The sequence below is a fragment of the Pan troglodytes genome, chromosome 14 (genome assembly GCF_028858775.2).
Source record: "Pan troglodytes isolate AG18354 chromosome 14, NHGRI_mPanTro3-v2.0_pri, whole genome shotgun sequence".
Lineage (NCBI taxonomy): Eukaryota > Metazoa > Chordata > Mammalia > Primates > Hominidae > Pan > Pan troglodytes.
In genome coordinates, this window is record NC_072412.2 from 23,498,691 (window position 1) to 23,518,596 (window position 19,906).

The 19,906-nt window shown below is 46.0% G+C and overlaps 2 protein-coding genes across 13 annotated transcripts in view; both read left to right on the forward strand.

Moving 5' to 3' along the window:
- SPATA13 (spermatogenesis associated 13) overlaps positions 1-4,552 on the forward strand; it is a 328,600-nt gene extending 324,048 nt beyond the window's left edge. For all 11 annotated transcript variants that reach the window (XM_016925049.4, XM_009426740.5, XM_016925048.4 and 8 more), the window contains one exon: positions 80-4,552. In XM_016925049.4, coding sequence (XP_016780538.3) covers positions 80-255 — 176 coding nt within the window. In that variant the 3' untranslated portion in view covers positions 256-4,552. The remainder of the gene's footprint in view (positions 1-79) is intronic.
- An 878-nt stretch (positions 4,553-5,430) lies between these two features.
- On the forward strand, positions 5,431-19,305 carry C1QTNF9 (C1q and TNF related 9). 2 transcript variants are annotated; one of them, XM_016925051.4, is made up of 4 exons: positions 5,431-5,501; positions 13,341-13,528; positions 16,154-16,216; positions 18,344-19,305. In XM_016925051.4, exons 2-4 carry the CDS (start codon positions 13,363-13,365, stop codon positions 19,114-19,116), a joined length of 1,002 nt encoding a protein of 333 aa, XP_016780540.3. In that variant the 5' UTR covers positions 5,431-5,501; positions 13,341-13,362; the 3' UTR covers positions 19,117-19,305. The 2 variants fall into 2 exon arrangements, with proteins under 2 accessions (XP_016780540.3, XP_522628.5); XM_522628.7 differs by lacking the exon at positions 5,431-5,501 and adding an exon at positions 6,958-7,027.
- The last annotated feature ends 601 nt before the right edge of the window (positions 19,306-19,906 follow it).

Here is a 19,906-nt window from a genome sequence, read left to right on the forward strand (position 1 = left end):
TCAGCATTTTTATTTTTTTCCTTTCTGGTTAACAAGTGACCCTCAGTCCCTGTTCCATCTCTCTCCCCTCCCGAGTCAGGCTACAACAGGTGCCCCGTGGCCCCACCGCACCAGGGCCTGCACCCCATCCACCAGCGCCACATCACTATGCCCACAAGCGTCCCCCAGCAGCAGGTCTTTGGCCTGGCGGAACCCAAGAGGAAGTCCTCGCTCTTCTGGCACACCTTCAACAGGCTCACCCCCTTCCGGAAATGAAAACAGGAGGCTGTGCTTCCATGGAGCTGGGTGTCAAGAGAAGAACTGTCTTTGTTTCTTGTGTGCTTCAATCCAGGGAAAGTTTCTTGGACCCAGTGATAAAAACTTCCTTTTAGGGATCAATGAAGGAGAGAAGGTCTTGGAATCACCCTCAGTCTTCGGAGACCCAGCTGCCTTTGTGGAAGGGAGGAGACGGTCATGACACAAAGCTTTATCCTACACAGAAACACCCGTGACCCGCTATGAGATGGCCCAGATGTGGGACCCAGTACCATGCTCTAAAGCGAGTGATTAGGCAGCAGCTGAAGCCACTCCTGCTGATGATGAGCAAGTGCCTGCTGCAGGTCCAAACACAGCATCCAGGGTTTTGCAGTTCCTAAGGAGTGATGAGGTTAGGGGATCACTTCTGCATTTGATTTTCAAGGATGCCGTCAAGACAGGGTTGACACAATGCTGCACGTGTCTGGTCGCACTTAGAAATTGAGCTCTTACTCTCTTCTGTAATACTGGGGGACCTACAGCTGCCATGGAGCTGACCACGGTGTTCCCTGGCATCGTCTGTGTCCACACAGATGCTAACTGGTAGTGCAAACGTCATCCTGCAAGGTTCCTCTTCCTGCAAGCAAAGTGGAGAGAAACAAGATGCATCTGTCACCTTCATCAGGGTCCTCAGTGCAGAGCAACTTATGCATCCTCAAGAATCCACTGCTTTTCAGGCAAGGAGGGAGAAATCCTGCTGCACACTGGCTTTGTCCCAGAGTTGGATTCCCTCCTGCCTGCACGCCTTGAGTAACTCCGAGCAGAAATCATATCTTGCCCACATGCTGTAACCTAAGAAACTGCTATGCAAGGCTGGGTGCTGTGGCTCATGCCTGTAATCCCAGCACTTTGGGAGGCCAAGGCAGGTGGATCACCTGAGGTCAGGAGTTGGAGACAAGCCTGGCCAACATGGCAAAGCCCAGTCTCTACTAATAATACAAAAATTAGCTGGGCATGGTGGCGCATGCCTGTAATCCCAGCTACTGGGAAGGCTGAGGTAGGAGAATCTTTTGAACCTGGGAAGCGGAGGTTGCAGTGAGCTGAGATCGCACCACTGCACTCCAGCCTGGGAGATACAGCGAGACTGTCTCCAAAAAAAAAAAAAAAAAAAAAAAAAAAAAAATTCAAACAACTTTTTGCAATATAAAAAGCTCATTTACTCTAATATTTATGATACAGTGAATATGAAAATGCACTGGTCAGAAGGCACTCTCAAAGAGCCCCACTGCTCCTGACATCGTCCTTAGCAATGAAATCACAAAGACAGGCAAAGCAGTCCTGCTTCTTGGAAATCAGAAGCTGCCTTTATCACATATAAAGCCAAACAGGGCATAACCATGTCACGTGAGCATGTCATCAGGCTTCTGAGGACTTGTTCTTTATAAAAAAGACCTTCACAAAATATCTTGGCTTAGAGATAGCAGTTTTTATTAACAAAGGCCACATAGGCTGACACCTGCAGATAATCATCTCCTTTTCTTTGTCTATGTTGTACATTTTCATGATATAACTTTTAACTATGTCTAGAGAAGGCAGGCTCTGCAAGAGAGATGCCCTTTCAACCCGCTCAGTGCCCTGGACAGGAGATACTGTGTTAAACTGTTAATGGATATCTATATGAGAAGCTCATTTTTGTATGCAATCCCTGCAGTTTTTTTTTTCTAACAGGCCCATGTTTGAGAATAAACAAGTCTGTGATGTCAGAGACAAAGGTGTATTCTTCAGTCTGCAGGTGTGTGGCACCTCCCTTCTCCCCTGCAGCCCCCCACATCCAGAGCCGTTCCTGAGAGTGACATCATGCATCAAGAAAACATAACCTTGGTCCTCAGGTGGACCCTTGCAACATTCTGTGACGCCTGATGTCCATTCTGAGCCACCTTGGCACACATGCTTACAGGCAGCACTGCTAAGGGTTCAGGTGCCCCATGGCTGACAGCCCGAGTTGCTTCTGTGGACCATCATGCCGCTCGGCACGTCCTGAGACGGAAGTTGCTGCAGGAAGGAGCTTCTGGAGAGGTCCTGTGGCATGTGTGGGGGTGTGTGTGTGTATGTTTCCTTCTTGAACAGACATTCCAACTTTAGATGTGTTTATAGAACTGACCTTTTTACTAACAAAATACAATGATATATTTTGGAAACTACTTAATATGCTTTTCCTGCACACCTTAGCAATAACTGTAGGGGTCTCTGCTAGAGTTGTTTGTATGTACAGCAATTTTGAACAAATTGTTTTAAATGTAATATAAGAGAATTAGTTTAAGGAAGTAAAGAGAATCATTTGCTTGTGTTACATTTTCAGTGAGGATTCAGTTTAAGAGTCATTCTTAGGACTTCCATTTCCTAATATTTATTCATGGGTAATGAAGAAATGGTTTGCATTTTGTGGCCAGTCCTAATTTATTTTCCAGCTGAGCCCTAACTTCCGGCTCCCACCTACCTCCACGGACTTCCTAACAGAGACTTATGAATACCAGGACGTGTTTTTGTTAAGTCAGGTTCAATTCGTTGCCCCTGTCAGTTTTATAGAGTGTGAGGGTCACTCGATTAAAGATCTCTCCTGGGTGGATCCTACTTGGATGTTCAGGTGATTTTGAAAACTGCTAACATTTTTAAAAGGCTAGAACATCCTTTGACTTCTTGAAAATCTGCATGTCTGGCTTGGGTTTTATTACCACATGCCTGAGTTCTTCAAGAATGGAAGGCTCAAGTATTCTCATTTTCCGTTTGCCAAACTTCCTTCCTGATTTGAGTCACATGTTCCACTTGGAAAGAAAGGGAACAGAGAGCCTCCTCCATGGACAGTGTATGAATTTCATTGGGAATCTTGCTCTCTCCCGCCTCTATGCCTTTCTCTCTTTTTAACCTTACATTACATAATATTATAGATGGGCCAAGAAAAGAAAAGATGACATAACATTTTGATGAATTTCACCTATTCCATTCTTCACGTTTCAGAATTGGTCGACTTTGTTAGAAGATAGTTGAAGTAGCCTTGGGTCAAAAGCAACCTTTTCAATTGTGATCATACCTAAAACATATAAAAACCCTGCCGTAGATTAAAAGCAATTATAAAATCATAAAATTGAATGTTTGCAGAATCCTGGAGCAGTAGATTTCTTTGTCTTTGGCCTGCGGACTAGAAAGAGGGCAGCGGTAGTATGCTGGAGCTTCCCTGGGATACCAGCCACATGGTTTCTTTTCATTAGATCTGATTTTTGTTTCCCACTGTAGATCTGATTTTGTAGTTGAAAACATTTCACCACCATCAAACACTATTTCGGAATATTGTACCTTTTTATACCTAGCCTAGATGAAAACCGATGCCATTCTTATTCAGAAAATCTCCCCATCCTACATGACTGTTATCTTGACATAAAGCAAAGTGCATTTAATTCAAAATTTGGTTCACAATATAAGTATTTTGTAAAAGCCAGCTGAACCAGCATTTTATCAGGTGGAAATCTCTGCAAGCCAAATTGCTGATACTCCTTCATGCAGATCAACTTGGTGTCCCAGTCAGAATAGAACAGCATAATTACCTGGAGTTAGGGGGAGTATTTCTGCACTATTACTTGTCAGGGAGAGAAGAAACTTAGAATTGTCCCTCAAAGGAGTGTCAAGAAGTATGAATAAATGTCCTTTCACCAGCTCACAGGCCAGAAATGGAGGACCCAAGTCAACTAGGTGAAACTACTAGCAGACCCAGCTTTCCCATAGTAACCTAATCTGCAAATTGTTCTATTAAAGTCTCATTGTTTTCAGGATGCAATGAAAGTGGATTTCAAAAGGCTTTGGAAAAATAAGTGGAACATGACTGATCTTGAAAAAAAAAGCAAAAGCTTAAATATTTGATACAAGTTTACTTAGCTACAACATACTTTACATTGTTGCCTTTAGTTATCTCACAGGCACTGACATTTTATATTTAGAAAATACTTTTAATCTTTCTAATCTTTTTTTGTAAATATTAGTGTCCATTCTGTATGACTCGCTAACCTACTTTGCAAGGCTTTGGGCAACATTTTAGCTCATTAACTTCAAGATGATGTGTCATCTGTATAGGTCAAAGAATGGGACTTCTGAACTGAGGAATTTGCTGTTGACAGCCAAAGTATAGTGTACAAGATTGATGTAACTTGATATGTATTTTTGTTGAAGTTTTTTGTAAAAAAAAATTATTTACAATGTTATTTGAATGATTTTTTAAATGCTGTGAATCTATATTTGTTGTTTTGTATATTAAAATTCATTTGCCAAACTCGTTCTGATGATGCATTTGAGTAGCAGCCTTTAAAAGGAGGAAGTGGAGAGCTGGGTGCGGGGGCTTCTGGGATTTGTAGCTCCTCTGCTGCCCTGATGTCCCTAGACTTCTCAGTGGCAACAACTCATCCATTCAGGAGCTCCATGTAACCACTGGGTAGGCGTGGGAGAAGGGGGGCTCCGAGGGCAACCTCGGAGGGCACCCTGGCTTGAGAAACGTCAGTGGTTGGAGTAAGAGGGATGCGGAAGGGAGCAGTGGGGCGGGGCCGCTTTTGCTAGGGATCATGGAGAGGAGACAGAACAACAGACTGTGCCCTCTGACTGCCCCTGAAGGCTAGGCCCTGCCACAGGAGCTGTGCTAGTGGCCCTGCTCACTCGCCCTTTGCGGGTGGGTAGATTAGAATTTCCTTCTCCAACAGCTCAGAAGAGCTAAGTCAACAGCCCATTGTTTGCTGTGGCTGTAATCAGAAAAGGATTCCTATGAAGGCTGCCAAGTGGCTACTGCCCACTTTTTGTTTACTCTTAATATCCACCTGCTTCCCAAAGTGATCTGCTCCCCCCAACCTTGGGCTGCACTGGGGAAGGGCGGTCGCTAGGGTGGGGAGGGGGTGAGCCCCAGAACCCATAGGGCAGAGCATAGTGGCTCCATGTATAGGAGGGAGTGGAAGAGATGGGGGTGGCATTTTCTTCCAGGAGAGTTGTGGGGAGATGACCGTTAGGTCATAAGCGCGCCCCTACTCTGCACTGGCGAGACCAGCAAAGCTGGAGTGAACCCAGCTGAACCTGGGCCGCAGCAGCCCCGGAGGCTGGAGGCGCTGCAGCTGGGAAACACCAGGAGGATGGAGCCCTTTTGCCTGTAAGCAGGAGGCCAGGATCCCGATTCCTGAGCCGGCTTCCCACGGACCCCAGGCCCCGGCAGGGTTCTGGCGGGAGGAAGAACCCACGGAGTGAGTGGGGTGTCAGCAAAGCGGGGCCGCAGGGCAGGTTCTGGAAGCCTCTCCGCGTGGCTGGGCTGGAGTGTGCAGACGTGGGAGAGCCCGGAATGGGGAGCGCGTGGCCGGTGGAGGCCCGAGGCTGTGCTTCCGTCGCTGGCTCTGAGGCAGAGGTCCAGGCCGGCAGGCTGCTCAGGTGGTCCTGTCTCAGAGCTCTCCGGGGCGCAGAGGCGCGGGAAGCGGGGAAGGGCCGGACAGCGAGACGGGTGTCCCCAGCAGGAGGTCGGGGACCCGTCGCGCGTTCCGTCGGGGCCGCCTGCGGTGCAGGGGTCAGAGACCAGCCACGCGAGCAAGAGGGAGCCCGGCCAGAACTGCTGAGAGCCCCCAGCGGAGCTGGGACTCAGGGGCTCCTTGCGTTTAGCCACCAAGAGTGGGGGCAGGCTGCGGGGTGCCGGGGAGAAGCCAGATCTCACTCATTTTACACCGACTAATTAGATCCCGCCGCCCACCTGGGACCACGGCATTGTCATGTCCGCTGCACTGACGGGGAAATTGAGGCACGGGGGCGAGTAAGGCGGGAGAGGGAGTCGGCGCCGCCGAGCTGGGGCGAGCCCCGCACCCACCCGTACACCCGGCCTCTGCTCCTGCTCTTTGCGTGGCCTCCTGCTCTGTGCGTGGCCTCTGCTCCTGCTGTGTGCACTGCGGCATCTCGGGAAACCGGGCTGGGCTCCTCTGTCCTCTGGAAGCTACTGTAAGTTTTAGATAAATGTTACTACTAGACACGAGGAAAGTGAGTCCATGATTACTGGCATTGAACAAATGGTTGCACCGCATTCTCCGTGGTAGGTGGAGTGTATGATTGTGAGAGGGGAATGGGCACTGAATCCTTAACTACACAAATGCCTAAACTCGTAAGGCATTACGACACACACATCTGAAAATCTAATTAAGCGGTAGGAATTCTAATGGTCCGGGATCCAAATGAGACCCAGCCACTTAACAGTTAGCAGCCTTCAGTTTTGTCCTGTTGCCCGTAATTACCCCAAGGTCAGGGAGAAGCACTGAAGCAAAGGCATGAACATCACTTTGAAAAAGAAAGGAGTTAATGGGTGCAGCACACCAACATGGCTCATGTATACATATGTAACAAACCTGCACGTTGTGCACATGTACACTAGAACTTAAAGTATTATATATATATATATATATATATATATATATATATATATATATGAAAGAAACCTGCCTGGGGCACTCCTTCCTTCAGACTCCCCTTGAAAGTATTCCCTCATTTCATTCAAAAGGATTTAACTTTTCTAAACTAAGTGGTGCTGGTAGAAGATGCTACCTGATTTAAGTGTTGCCGTAATTCTTGAAGCTCTTCCAAGACATCTTGGCCTTCCTCTGTTCCCTCCCCTTCCTGCTATTTTGCAGACATATCCACTGGGGAATTGTATGGCAGGAAGGCTGATTTTATTTAGCTGGCCCTTGATTCTTGGTTTGCACAGTATCTGGGTCCAGCCTGCAGCCCTTGGGTCCAGGTAAGTTCATCAGGAAAGGATTTCTTTACATTCAATTTAAGCCATCTAGGTCCTAAAACAACGCTTATATTATCTGTGGGATAATCCTGCTTAGTTTTTTGCAAAATAGTCAGATGTCTATACAGTTTTGGGTAAGAAAGGGGTAAGCCGCTTTCAAAATTCATTCTTGAGGAAGAGGCTAAAGAGGAGATAAAAGCAGATTTTGAAATTCTTCTGCTGGAACTCTGCAATTGGCTGGGAGGAGACATAAAAACCATAGAATAAGTCATAAGAATAGTGGGCTTTTTTTTTCTTTTTTTCAGATGTAGTCTTGCTCTGTCGCCCAGGCTGGAGTGCAGTGTCATGATTTCAGCTCACTGCAACCTCGCCTCCCGGGTTCAAGCAATTATCTGCCTCAGTCTCCTGAGTAGCTGGGATTACAGACATGGGCCACCACACCCGGCTAATTTTTGTATTGTTAGTAGAGATGGGGGTTCCACCATCTTGGCCAGGCTGCTCTTGAACTCCTGACCTTATGATCCAACCGCTTTGGCCTCCCAAAGTGCTGGGATTTTTTTTGAGACAGAGTCTCACTCTGTTGTCCAGACTGGAGTGCAGTGGCAGGATCTCAGCTCACTGCAAGCTCCGCCTCCCGGGTTCACACCATTCTTCTGCCTCAGCCTCCTGAGTAGCTGGGACTACAGGAGCCCGCCACCGCGCCTGGCTACTTTTTTATTTTTTTGTATTTTTAGTAGAAACGGGGTTTCACCGTGGTCTCGATCTCCTGACCTCGTGATCCGCCTGCCTCGGCCTCCCAAAGTGCTGGGATTACAGGCATGAGCCACCACGCCCGGCCTATGATGGACCTTTTTAAGAGAGCTTTCTAGAGAAGCTTATAGATTATTTTGCACAAATTTTAATGTGTACTTTTTTTTCCTGATCAGGTTCATCATATTCAGATTGTACACATTTTCATTTTTATGGCTATGCTAATTTACAGTGCAGGAAAAAATAACTGTCAAGATATGTTGAAGAAGGCTGGGCGCGGTGGCTCACACCTGTAATCCCAGCACTTTGGGAGGCTGAGGCGGGTGGATCACGAGGTCAGGAGATCAAGACCATCCTGGCTAACAAGGTGAAAACCCATCTCTACTAAAAAACAAAAAATTAGCCAGGCGTGGTGGTGGGCGCCTGTAGTCCCAGCTACGCGGGAGGCTGAGGCAGGAGAATGGCATGAACCCAGGAGGCAGAGCTTGCAGTGAGCCGAGATTGCGCCACTGCACTCCAGCCTGGGCAACAGAGCGAGGCTCCGTCTCAAAAAAAAAAAAAAAGATATGTTGAAGAAATGTATAAAATGTGTAATATAGAGAGTGCATGGAAGACAATATATTCGATGAAGGCACCCTAGAGCTATTTGGACTCTTAGATCGTCAGATCCGGGAGGGCATTCGTCCTTTCCAGTGCATGCAGGAGGAAGCTGAGGCTCTGAGGTTTGGAAACCCAGGAGATATCACTCAGCTGATTTCTAGCAGGTTTGCATTAAATCTTAGTTTTGGAGAGTTAAGAATCTTGAGGAGTGATAACCTTGGCTGTAGAATTAAGGATATGATGTTCTTGGAGAAAATTAATCAGGAAGAGGGCACTGGGTGACCATTTATCAAGAGATTCTTTAGCAAAGGACAGATATAGGTAAAGAATCGGAGAATGAGTCAGAAATAAGTGAACTAAATAAGAACACTATTTTGGGGGTACTAAAAAACATTAACTTCAAAGTTATTTGCAGTCTGTGTCCCTTTGCCCTGACCATGCCAGTATGTCTGGCTCATGCGGTCACAGCATTCTGCAGAATGATGGCCTCTATTCTCTATACATACATATGATATCAATGTATAGAGATCTTGTCTTGATTTGTCCAAGGCAGTGACTGTTGTCGCTTTTTACATATATTACTGGGAGGGTTGTATGCCCAGTGAGTCCCCAGCAGCTGTCACTCTGGCTGACTACAGATGTCTGCAAGCCTCCTCACTTCTGAAGAGCGGCCGCACCTTGGGCAGCGCATGCCTTGAATTAGGATGTGGGCTCAGCTGTGTGTCAAGACCCCAAATAACAGTGGCTTATGCAAGGTAGAAGTCTATTTCTGTTTCATATGCTTATGTCAAAGATGTGCTGGCAGGACAGGTCTGGCCTGTGGAGTCATCTGAGGCCAGGGGTTTTTCTATCCCCAAATTGTTGCCCTCCTTCAAGGAGTCCCACATGGTTCACCATGCCATGCACACCCCCCCACAGGAAGCAGGAAAGGGCACCCCCTTACCCTTTAAGGCCGGTCATTGCACACGATTACACGCCTCACTTTTGCTCATCTCCATGGCCCATAATCTAGCTCATGGTCATACCCAGGCTGCAAGGGAGGCTAGGGAGGGCAGTCTATCATGGGGGGCTAGGAGCCCAGCTAAAATTTCTATCACTCTGGATGAAGGTGAGAAGGGGTATTGGAGATAACTAGTAACTCCACAAAAGCACTGACAAGGATCAGAGTTGATACCCAGTCACCTTCCCAAGTGATGGTCCACACACAGTTGGAACCAGGATAGTATTTCTTGCATGCCTGCATTGATTCATTCAACAAATACTTGACTGAAAATAAGGCACTGAAAATAAGGAAGTAGAAAAATGCAGTCACCATCTTCATAAAGCTCTAACCCAGGTTGGTGCCTACTAAGTGATCATTAGTCTAGGTGTGGTGTACAGAGTAAGTGGGGACTGGGGAGGACAGTAATTCAGATAAGAGAGAGAGAATGGATGATTGCAGGGAAAGATGGGAGACAGAAGAGGGTCCTAGCTCTAGTGCCTTCTGGGAAAAGACCAGACCCAGAAATTAAAAGTCGAGAGTGTAACTGTAGTTGAACTAATGAAACTGAGGGTCCAACCCACAGCTTTGTGAGAGGCACAAATGTAATTTTTTATTTTTCAAAATAACATTAATATAATTTCTTCTATATTCCTTGTGCAAATCCTCAACCTTCTACATTAAAGAAGAGGCTAAATAGGAGGTATAAACTTGCTAAAATTTCTTATTAAAAAATAGTGCCAAGAGGCCGTGTGCAGTGACTCACACCTGTAATCTCAGCACTTTGGGAGGCCGAGGTGGGCGAATCACAAGGTCAGGAAATCGAGACCATCCTGGCTAACATGGTGAAACCCCGTCTCTACTAAAAATACAAAAAATTAGCCGGGCATGGTGGTGGGTGCCTGTAGTCCCAGCTACTCGGGAGGCTGAGGCAGGAGAATGGTGCGAACCCGGGAGGCAGAGCTTGCAGTGAGCCAAGATCACACCACTGCACTCCAGCCTGGGCAACAGAGCGAGACTCTGTCTCAAAAGAAAAAAAAAAGAAAAAAAAATAGTGCCAACCTAGGTGGTGACCACGTCTCTAATCCCAGCTATTCAGAAGGCTGAGGCAGGAGGACCACTTAAGCCTAGAATTTCGAGTCCAGCCTGGGCAACATTCATGAGACTGTATCTCTATAAACAAACAAACAAACAAACAAAACAGAAATAGTGGTACAACTTACTTTGCTACGTATTTGGGAGAACGCATATTAGTTAATCAAAATCATTTGCTGAAGGTTGTCTACATGCTGTATAAACAAGCTAGATAGACTCTACCTACATCAAATATGCAAAACTAGTGAAATAATTACAGAAGAGTAACCATTTGCTTCCAGGCTGGCTTCTTCTTCCCTGGAGAGCAAATTGGAGTTTATCCTAACCTGACACCTTTATGATCTTCTGATCATTTTATTCCTGGAATAGTTGTACTCCACATTTTGAAAAGTTAAAATGAAAATTATAGAACCCTCAACAAAGTTTGGTTGATGGAATTTCGATTTGACTGCTTCCGGCCACTTCTGAGTTTAGCAAAGGAGGCTCATGTATATTCTTCATGGAATTTGGCTCCAAGAAAACTCAACTCAATTTCCTGGAATGGAGTGAATTTGTGACTTCGAAGGGAAACATCTGCATTTCCTTTCCCAAAAATACTCCATTTGCATTAGACTGCTCCCTGTGACATTTCCACCAGATGGCAATACAGTCTTTGGATGACAGAGAGTCTTGCTGGTTTTCAAAATCTCTAGAAATATTTGTGTAGGCACTATAAAAAAGCATTTTTTATAAATGAAAAGCTCCCATAACTGCCCCCCATTCTAAAGCAACCATCTTTATTTGCATATATTCACTTTGAGTTTTTGTCAATATTCATACAGTCGTAAGTACATTTATAATGTGCATGGCATTTTAGTCTACTATCAAAATTCAGCACAATGTATATCATTTACATATTTCTACATGACCTTCATAATTATTGCAGCAGTTACATACTATTACACATAGTAAACCTTTCCCCTATTGTTACATAGTATGTAGTATGCACTTTTTCACCTGTTATAGATAATGCTGCAGGTAATGGCACACAATTGGCACACAGTTTTGGAACATTAGGAAGAATTTTAGGGATAGGAATACAGGGTGAAAGACATAGATGTCTTTTGCTCTTTAACTTTTCCAGAAAGATGTGCAGATTTACATGGCTATCAGCACTGTGAGAGGATCTGGGTTCTGACCAGTTGTACTAGGCCCACGTTTTTGTTTTACTTCATTTTTTTAAATCCTAAAAGTCAGGTGCAGGGTCTTTAGCCTGTAATACTAGCACTTTGGGAGACTGGCGGGAGGATTACTTGAGCTCAGGATTTCAAGACCAGCCTGGGCAACAGAGTGAGACTCAGTCTCTCCAAAGAAAGAAAGAAAAATAGGCAATGGCTCATGCCTGTAATCCCAGCACTTTGGGAGGCCAAGACAGGCAGATCACCTGAGGTCAAGAGTTTGAGACCAGCCTGGCCAACATGGTGAAACCCCGTCTCTACTAAAAATACAAAAATTAGCTAGGCGTGGTGGTGGCGCCTGTAGTCCCAGCTACTTGAGAAGCCGAATTGCTTGAACCTGGGAGGCAGAGGCAGCAGTGAGCAGAGATCGGCCATTGCACTCCAGCCTGGGCCACAAGAGCGAAACTGCATCTCGAAAACAAAACAAAACAAAACAAAACAAAACCCAGGTGTGGTGATGCATGCCTGTAGTCCCAGCTACTTGGGAGGTTGAAGCAGGAGAATCGCTTGAGCTGAGAGGTTGAGACTACAGTGAGCTGTGATTGCATGACTGTACTTCAGCCTGCGTGATGGAGCAAGACCTTGTCTCCAAAAATTATATATAAGGAAAGGACTTGAAAATGCGCTTCTCCCGAACTAGGTGATGTTTCTGTGTGTGTGGCCCTTCTTCACAGTGGCCTCCTAGAAAAACAAGACCCTGACTCAAAGAACACCTCTCACTACAGTAAGACTGCTTGGAATGCTTTACTTTTTAAAACTAACCAGCTTAACCATCTTAAGGGCACAATTCAGGGGCATTATGTACGTTCTCTTTGTTGTGCAACCATCACCACCACCCATCTCCAGAACTCTTTTAAAATCTTCCCAAACAGAAACTCTATACCCATCAAACAACTGCCATTTCCTTCTCTCTTCACCCCTGGCAACCTCCATCCTACTTTTTCTTTATATGAGTTTGACGGCTCTAGGAACCTCTTATAACTGAAGTTATCCAGGTCTGTCTTTTTGTGACTAGCTGGTTTCACTTAGCATAATGTTCTCGAGGTCCATTCATGTTGTAACATGTGTCAGAATTTCTTCTCTTTCTAAGGCTGAAGAATATTCCATTGTATGGACCTACCACATTGCATGTATCTGTTTATCCACTGAGGGATCCTTGGGTTGCTATGGAAAATAATGCAACTGTGAACATGGACATCTGTTCCAGTCCTTGCTTTCAATTATTTTGTGTAGATGCACAGCAGTGGAATTGCTGGATCAGATGGTAATGCTATGTTTGCTTCACTACTTGGAATGTGCCTTTATGCATATTGTGATAAAATTTGATCTGTACGACAGTCCTGTGAGATAAGTAAGCATTGATCTCTGGTTCAGAAAAGTGATTTCTTCAAAGTGAAATGATGAACGGAAGAGTATCCTGACCTTAAACTTCGCTTTTTTAATTGCCCGTTCACCTTGAAGAGTGGTTACAATCACAAGTGTTACCTTCCAAGGACAATGTCATTCTGGTTATAATCAGCTTGCTCCCCTGCCCTGAGCCTTCTGTCCAAGTCTGTGCAGGTGTGGGTCTGGGGCAGGGGACAGCTCACCCATTTCCCACTGCACGGAAGAGAGGCTGTGTCCAGGGCCCCAGCAACAAAGGTTTCTCCTCTGGGTTTCTGTTTCCCTCTTTCAGTTCAGAGTCTGTCATCTGAACCATGAGGATCTGGTGGTTTCTGCTTGCCATTGAAATCTGCACAGGGAACATAAACTCACAGGACACGTGCAGGCAAGGGCACCCTGGAATCCCTGGGAACCCCGGTCACAATGGTCTGCCTGGAAGAGATGGACGAGACGGAGCGAAGGGTGACAAAGGGGATGCAGGTACTCATCTGGCAGCTTTGCTGCCTTTCAACTTCTCTCTTCATTCCTTTCATCTCATCCACTCATCATCTGTGTGATTTTCCACCTACCCACTCACACCCCATCCATACATACATACATCAACCCAGCAACACTCACTGGGGCCTGACCCCATTCATCCATCCACCCATCTGCCCAGCAACACTCACGGGGTCTGCTCCATGCCAGACTCTGTGCCAGGTGCTGGTGGAGAGCACAGGGCCAGATCGCCATGACCCCTGCCCTCCTGGGTTCTCTCATCTCTGACACCGCAGGACATTTTCAGTAGTATATGATGTCATGGATCCTCCCATCTCAGGCGACAGGTATGACGGATTTTTGGCAACAAAAGGCTAATAGAGAGATCTGATCACGAATTATTTGGCAGCAAGCACCCAGCTGCAGTGCAGGTAAGAGCTAATACCGCATCATGCCATGAAGCAGGAGATGCAGAGTGACAGATGACACATACAGCTGCTGCTTATGCATCTATATGACCTAGGTTGGGACCCTGTCCCAGGGTCTGGGGATCTGGGGGACAGGATTCAGCCTCTGGGAGGGAGATTTGCCAAAGCTGAGAAGTCTGAGTGGTTTCCATAACAACAACCAATAGACTTGGTTTCCGAATGGGGTACCATTCTTGAGCCCTGGTCTTGACCATAGGGTAACATATCTAAGGCATATGCAGAATGATCCATCTGGGTTAAGGGCACAGTTCAGTGGCATTACAAAAAAATATATCAAAACTTCTATGGACCTTTTTAAAGATAAGTTTGTGTTTCTAACACATCTCAGCTTATGGCATTTGGTGGCCTGATGATGTTTTGAGTGGGCTGGATGAAGCCAAGGGTCACCAGGAAGCAACATTCTTTCTAACCACCATCCTGCACATCTGCTCTGTGAGGTGTCTTCTCCTGGCTCACATCTCCAGCTCATTGACACTGTTCCAGTCCCCAGGTAGCAAACAGCCCAGTCCAAATGAATAGCAAAACCTTACCATTAATGAAATCAGGTCTTCTGCCCTCACACTGGGACCACAGTAGTGTGTGTGTGTGTGTGTGTGTGTGTATTGTATTTCTGAATATATAAGATTTTCATTTTTTGTTATAAAATTTTACACACAAAAGGAGATAAATAGGTGATAGATAAAAAATAGAGGACAAAGACAAACACTCCTATATTCAATACCAAATTTCTCTACCTCTTCCCTGTTGAATTTCTCTCCTCTTTGCTCACCAGTGGCCATTCTTTCAAGTTTTATATACTTCTTAGAAGCAAATTATGTATCTATTTTTCTATGTAGTTCATAGGTATTATATATAATATATATTATTTCTTAGAAGGATATTCATTCACATTGCTCACACTAAAAATTTACTTCATTTTTATCTTATCTATCTTATCTTAAAGTGTATTTTTGTGTATGTTTTATACCAAACATATTTTCCATATACTACCTGTGCATAATGTAGAAACATATAAATATCTACTGATTGGGGTCTGTGTTCATGCTTTGTGAGTTGTGGTTGCGTGATCATGAAAGCTCAGAGGCCACCGCTCTAGAGAATGGGAGAAACGAGAGCCAAGCAGGGAAACAAAAAGAGGGAAGGAGAGGAAGACACAGGGGAGCAGCCAGTGGAGGGGAGGGGAGGGGAGCGCAGGGAGGGGCAAATGTAGGGATAAGCCCCCTCCATTCAGAGGTCCCACGCTGACCAAGGCCCCACTCAGGAGCGCTGGTGTCCCAGGAGAACAGACATCGTGACAGAAATAAGTCTGCCTGTGTCAGTCCTGTCTCAGGACCTGCAAAACGGCCCAGCCTGCACCTGTCGCCCCACAGCCACGTCAGTGGGTCTGAAGTATGGGAGTCTCTGCTGCTTTGTGAGAAGCCAGAGTCTGGGGTGAGCTGTGGCCCAGTGAGCACTCTACTGCCATGGCCAGAACCGTCTTCAACCTGCTGACGGATACCACGCCAACCTGGGGCTCAGGGGGGCCTGTTCTGAGCACAAGGACTTGAGTGTAGTCAGCAGAGCCCCACTCACCTGATGTTCTCTGCCAGCTTGATTGGTGGCATTTCCCCCAGTCTAAGGCACTAGAGGGATCCTTCCAGAACTCTCTCTTCTATCTTGGGATAGTGTCACGTAACCATAGTCATCTGTGTTTTCATAGGAGCCTAGTAAATCTTCCGTTCCACTCTCCTCAAGAGTAATGGAAGAGAAACAGAGTGAGGAAACCTCCTCGCACCTCCAACATTCAGACCACGTCCCAAGTCCTTGTCGCAGCAGAGGAACACAATCAATTGTGACAGTCAGTCCCCATTGCACACACTCCCTCTTCGTCCTGTCTTGCTGTGCGCTCTAGGCACGTCCTAGAGATGGGCGCTTGGGAAGTCACTCAGTTCATTTCTTAGGTCACTTATCCCACGCAGCTCAGCACCCAGATGCCTGCTCATGCCTGCCTCTCTCCACCTGTGCTCGTGTGGAAGACAGAGTGCCCGTCAGGGCGGGGGTCACCCCCAGACTCTCCAACACACATGGCTGATGGAGACCAATGGCCAGAAAATCAGAAACGGAATTTCAACTCATGCCTGTTTTCTGCTTTTCCACCTAGGAGAACCAGGACGTCCTGGCAGCCCAGGGAAGGATGGGACGAGTGGAGAGAAGGGAGAACGAGGTTAGAAGTTCCTATTTATGGAGCTCTAATTCTGAGAAGTCACATATTTATTAATAACTATTAAGTGTTTACCATGGACAAGTCCTCCATGCTGATTATAATCTTACAATAAAGGCAACACAGTTCTTACTCTCTAGATGGTGGGGGATTCTGCAGGGATTGGCAGGCTTTGCAGAGGGCTGGGTAGTAAATATTCTCAACTCCGCAGGCCATACAGATCTGTCACCACTACTCAACTTCCCCTTGTAGTGAAAAGAAGCAGTAGATGCTCCATAAATAAGCATGGCTCTGTTCCAGTGACACCGTATGTGTGAAGACTGAAATGGGAATTTCCCATGATTTCCATGTACTGTGGAATATTATTTGTGACAATTTAAACACGCAAACCATGGCCGAGCACCATGGCTCACACCTGTAATCCCAACACTTTGGGAGGCCCAGGTAAGAGAATCACTTGAACCTAGGAGTTCCAGACCACCCTGGGCAACATAGTAAGACTTTGTCTATACAAATAAAAAAAAAATTAGCTGGGCATTGTGGCACGTGCCTGTAGTCCCAGCTACTCAGGAGGCTGAGGTGGGAGGATCGCTTGAGCCTGGGAGGTTGGGGCTGCCATGAGCCATGATCTCGTCACTGCACTCCAGCCTGGATAACAGAGAGGGTGACCCTGTCTCAAAGCAACAAAAAACAAGCAGACAAACAAAACCCAGAAAAACAAAAAAAACATGTAAACCATGTTTGTTTAGCTTGCGGGAGGGAGGCTGAATTTGGCCTGTGGCTGTAGTTTGTTGAACCTTGAACCTTGCAGTGGATGAGCACTGAGGAGTGAGACTGAGTTTTTGACTTGGTGCATCTGGCAGCACTGCATGGAGGAGGTGGCACTAGAACTGGTCCCTGATGGGTCGGGATGTAGTCGTAGTGGCAAACTTGTGTCATCTTCACTTTGTGCTTTTCATGTACTGACTCACTGAACGCAATATCCCCAGACGCTAGGTAGTTTTATCACCCCAGTTCCATAGGTGAGGGAACAGAGGCACGAGGCTCACTAGCTCATCTGACGTCCTGTGTGCATATGGGGACAGAATGGAAACCTGGCATTTAGCCTCAGAGTCCACACTTGCAACCACGGCTCTTTGGTATGGGTGGGGGTGCAACGAAGCAGCAAGGCTTCTGTAGATGATGAATTGCCGGTGGGATAGATGGGTTGGGGCTGGGGTTGGGCAGGAGAGGGCAATGCCTTGATGCAGGCTTTATTTTATGTTCACTCCAGGGAGGAGGTTTTTAGAGGATGGCACGACTAGGGTTGAGTGTCGGTTAATCTGCCTGTCTCTGCTCTGCAGAGTGCTTTCTGTCATGGATTGACATTATTTAATAGCCAGCATGGTAGACTTAGATGGTAGGGTTGTAATTTCTAATGTGAGCCCTGACACTAATTTAGTAGACAGTAGTCAAAAGGTGTGTTGGGATGTGTGTGTCCATGTGCACACACGTGTGTAATTGGAGTAATTGATTTTCATTTATTTTTATTTTTTTTGAGCCAGAGTCTCACTCTGTTGCCCAGGCTGGAGTGCAGCGGTTTGATCACGGATCACTGCAGCCTCAGCCTCCTGGGCTCAAGCCATCCTCCCACCTCAGCCTCCTGAGTATCTGGGACTACAATTGTGCACCACCGCGCCTGGCTAATTTTTGTATTTTTTGCAGAGATAAAGTTTGGCCATGTTGCCTAGGCTGATCTTGAATTCCTGGACTCAAGTAGTCTGCCCACCTTGGCCTCCCAAAGTGCTAGGATTACAGGCATGAACCACTGAGCTGGGCTGGAGTAATTGAATTTTATTTTCTTATTTTTCTTTTTCTTTTTTTTTTTTAGAGTCAGGGTATTGCTATGTTGGCCAGGTTGGTCTTGAACTCTTGGCCTCAGGCAGTCCTCCTGCCGCGGTCTCCCAAGGTGCTAGGATTACAGGTGTGAGCCACCGCACCCAGATGGAGTAATTGAATTTTAAACTCTGGGCATATACTGAACCTGTGCACTACTTTGTTTCATTTGTGAGCTCAATTATAGAAAAACCAAAGTTGTTCACAAGGGAATCTTTCACAAGCTATCTCTTTATTTGCTCTTTCTCTATTTAGGAGCAGATGGAAAAGTTGAAGCAAAAGGCATCAAAGGTGATCAAGGCTCAAGAGGATCCCCAGGAAAACATGGCCCCAAGGGGCTTGCAGGGCCCATGGGAGAGAAAGGCCTCCAAGGAGAGACTGGGCCTCAGGGGCAGAAGGGGAATAAGGGTGATGTGGGTCCCACTGGTCCTGAGGGGCCAAGGGGCAACATTGGGCCTTTGGGCCCAGCTGGTTTACCGGGCCCCATGGGCCCTATTGGAAAGCCTGGTCCCAAAGGAGAAGCTGGACCCACGGGGCCCCAGGGTGAGCCAGGAGTCCGGGGAATAAGAGGCTGGAAAGGAGATCGAGGAGAGAAAGGGAAAATCGGTGAGACTCTAGTCTTGCCAAAAAGTGCTTTCACTGTGGGGCTCACGGTGCTGAGCAAGTTTCCTTCTTCAGATGTGCCCATTAAATTTGATAAGATCCTGTATAACGAATTCAACCATTATGATACAGCAGCGGGGAAATTCACGTGCCACATTGCTGGGGTCTATTACTTCACCTACCACATCACTGTTTTCTCCAGGAATGTTCAGGTGTCTTTGGTCAAAAATGGAGTAAAAATACTGCACACCAAAGATGCTTACATGAGCTCTGAGGACCAGGCCTCTGGCGGCATTGTCCTGCAGCTGAAGCTTGGGGATGAGGTGTGGCTGCAGGTGACAGGAGGAGAGAGGTTCAATGGCTTGTTTGCTGATGAGGACGATGACACAACTTTCACAGGGTTCCTTCTGTTCAGCAGCCCGTGACAGAGGAGAGTTTAAAAATCCGCCAGACCATCCATCAGAATCAGCTTGGGATGAACTTATTCAGATGGTTTTACTTTATTAATTCCTCCAATTATTACAATAATCATAAAAAGGTGAAAATGGAAAAGTTATTCCCAAAACTGATTCTGTGTAACTTACTATTTTTCCAGGAGTAAATATTTAAAATAGCTCATGGTTTATTCTAATTTATTTCACATTTCTTATTCCTATTATCTGAAGAATCCCTCATCTGTGCGTTTCTTGTGGGAAGAGTGTTTTAATATCATTTTAGTGCTCTGAGGAGTCATATGAAGATGTATCCCTCATCTGTGTTTCTGAGGACATTAAGGGGAAATTAGAGGGAAATGTTTATTCCATTTAGTACTAGCAACAGCTTTAAGCTGGTGATGCTGTCATACTCCAGAAAGCTGTAGACACTGCTCATTTTGTCTTTTAAAAAATTTTTATTTTATTTTAAGTTCTGGGATACATATGCAAAACATGCATGTTTGTTACATAGGTAAACATGTGCTGTGGTGGTTTGCTGTATCTATCAACCCATCACCTAGGTATTAAGCCCTGCATGCATTAGCCATTTGTCCTGGTGCTCTCCCTCCCACTTTGCTCATTTTCTAACCTAGGTTTTAATCACCATTTTACCCAACAAATCATTGTTTGATCATTATTTGCCAGACTTGAATCTCTACTTGTTTTCTAGGATCGCCCTAATAAAGTACACAAACTGGGAGTCTTTAAACAACAGAAATGGACTTTCTCACAGTTCTGTAGG

Excerpts from the sequence above, each read along its gene's own strand:
- C1QTNF9 (XM_016925051.4), top strand. The coding sequence starts at position 13,363 with ATGAGGATCTGGTGGTTTCTGCTTGCCATTGAAATCTGCACAGGGAAC. Across the intron at positions 13,529-16,153 it reads GGGTGACAAAGGGGATGCAG|GAGAACCAGGACGTCCTGGC; the intron begins GTACTCATCTGG and ends TTTTCCACCTAG. Across the intron at positions 16,217-18,343 it reads TGGAGAGAAGGGAGAACGAG|GAGCAGATGGAAAAGTTGAA; the intron begins GTTAGAAGTTCC and ends TTCTCTATTTAG.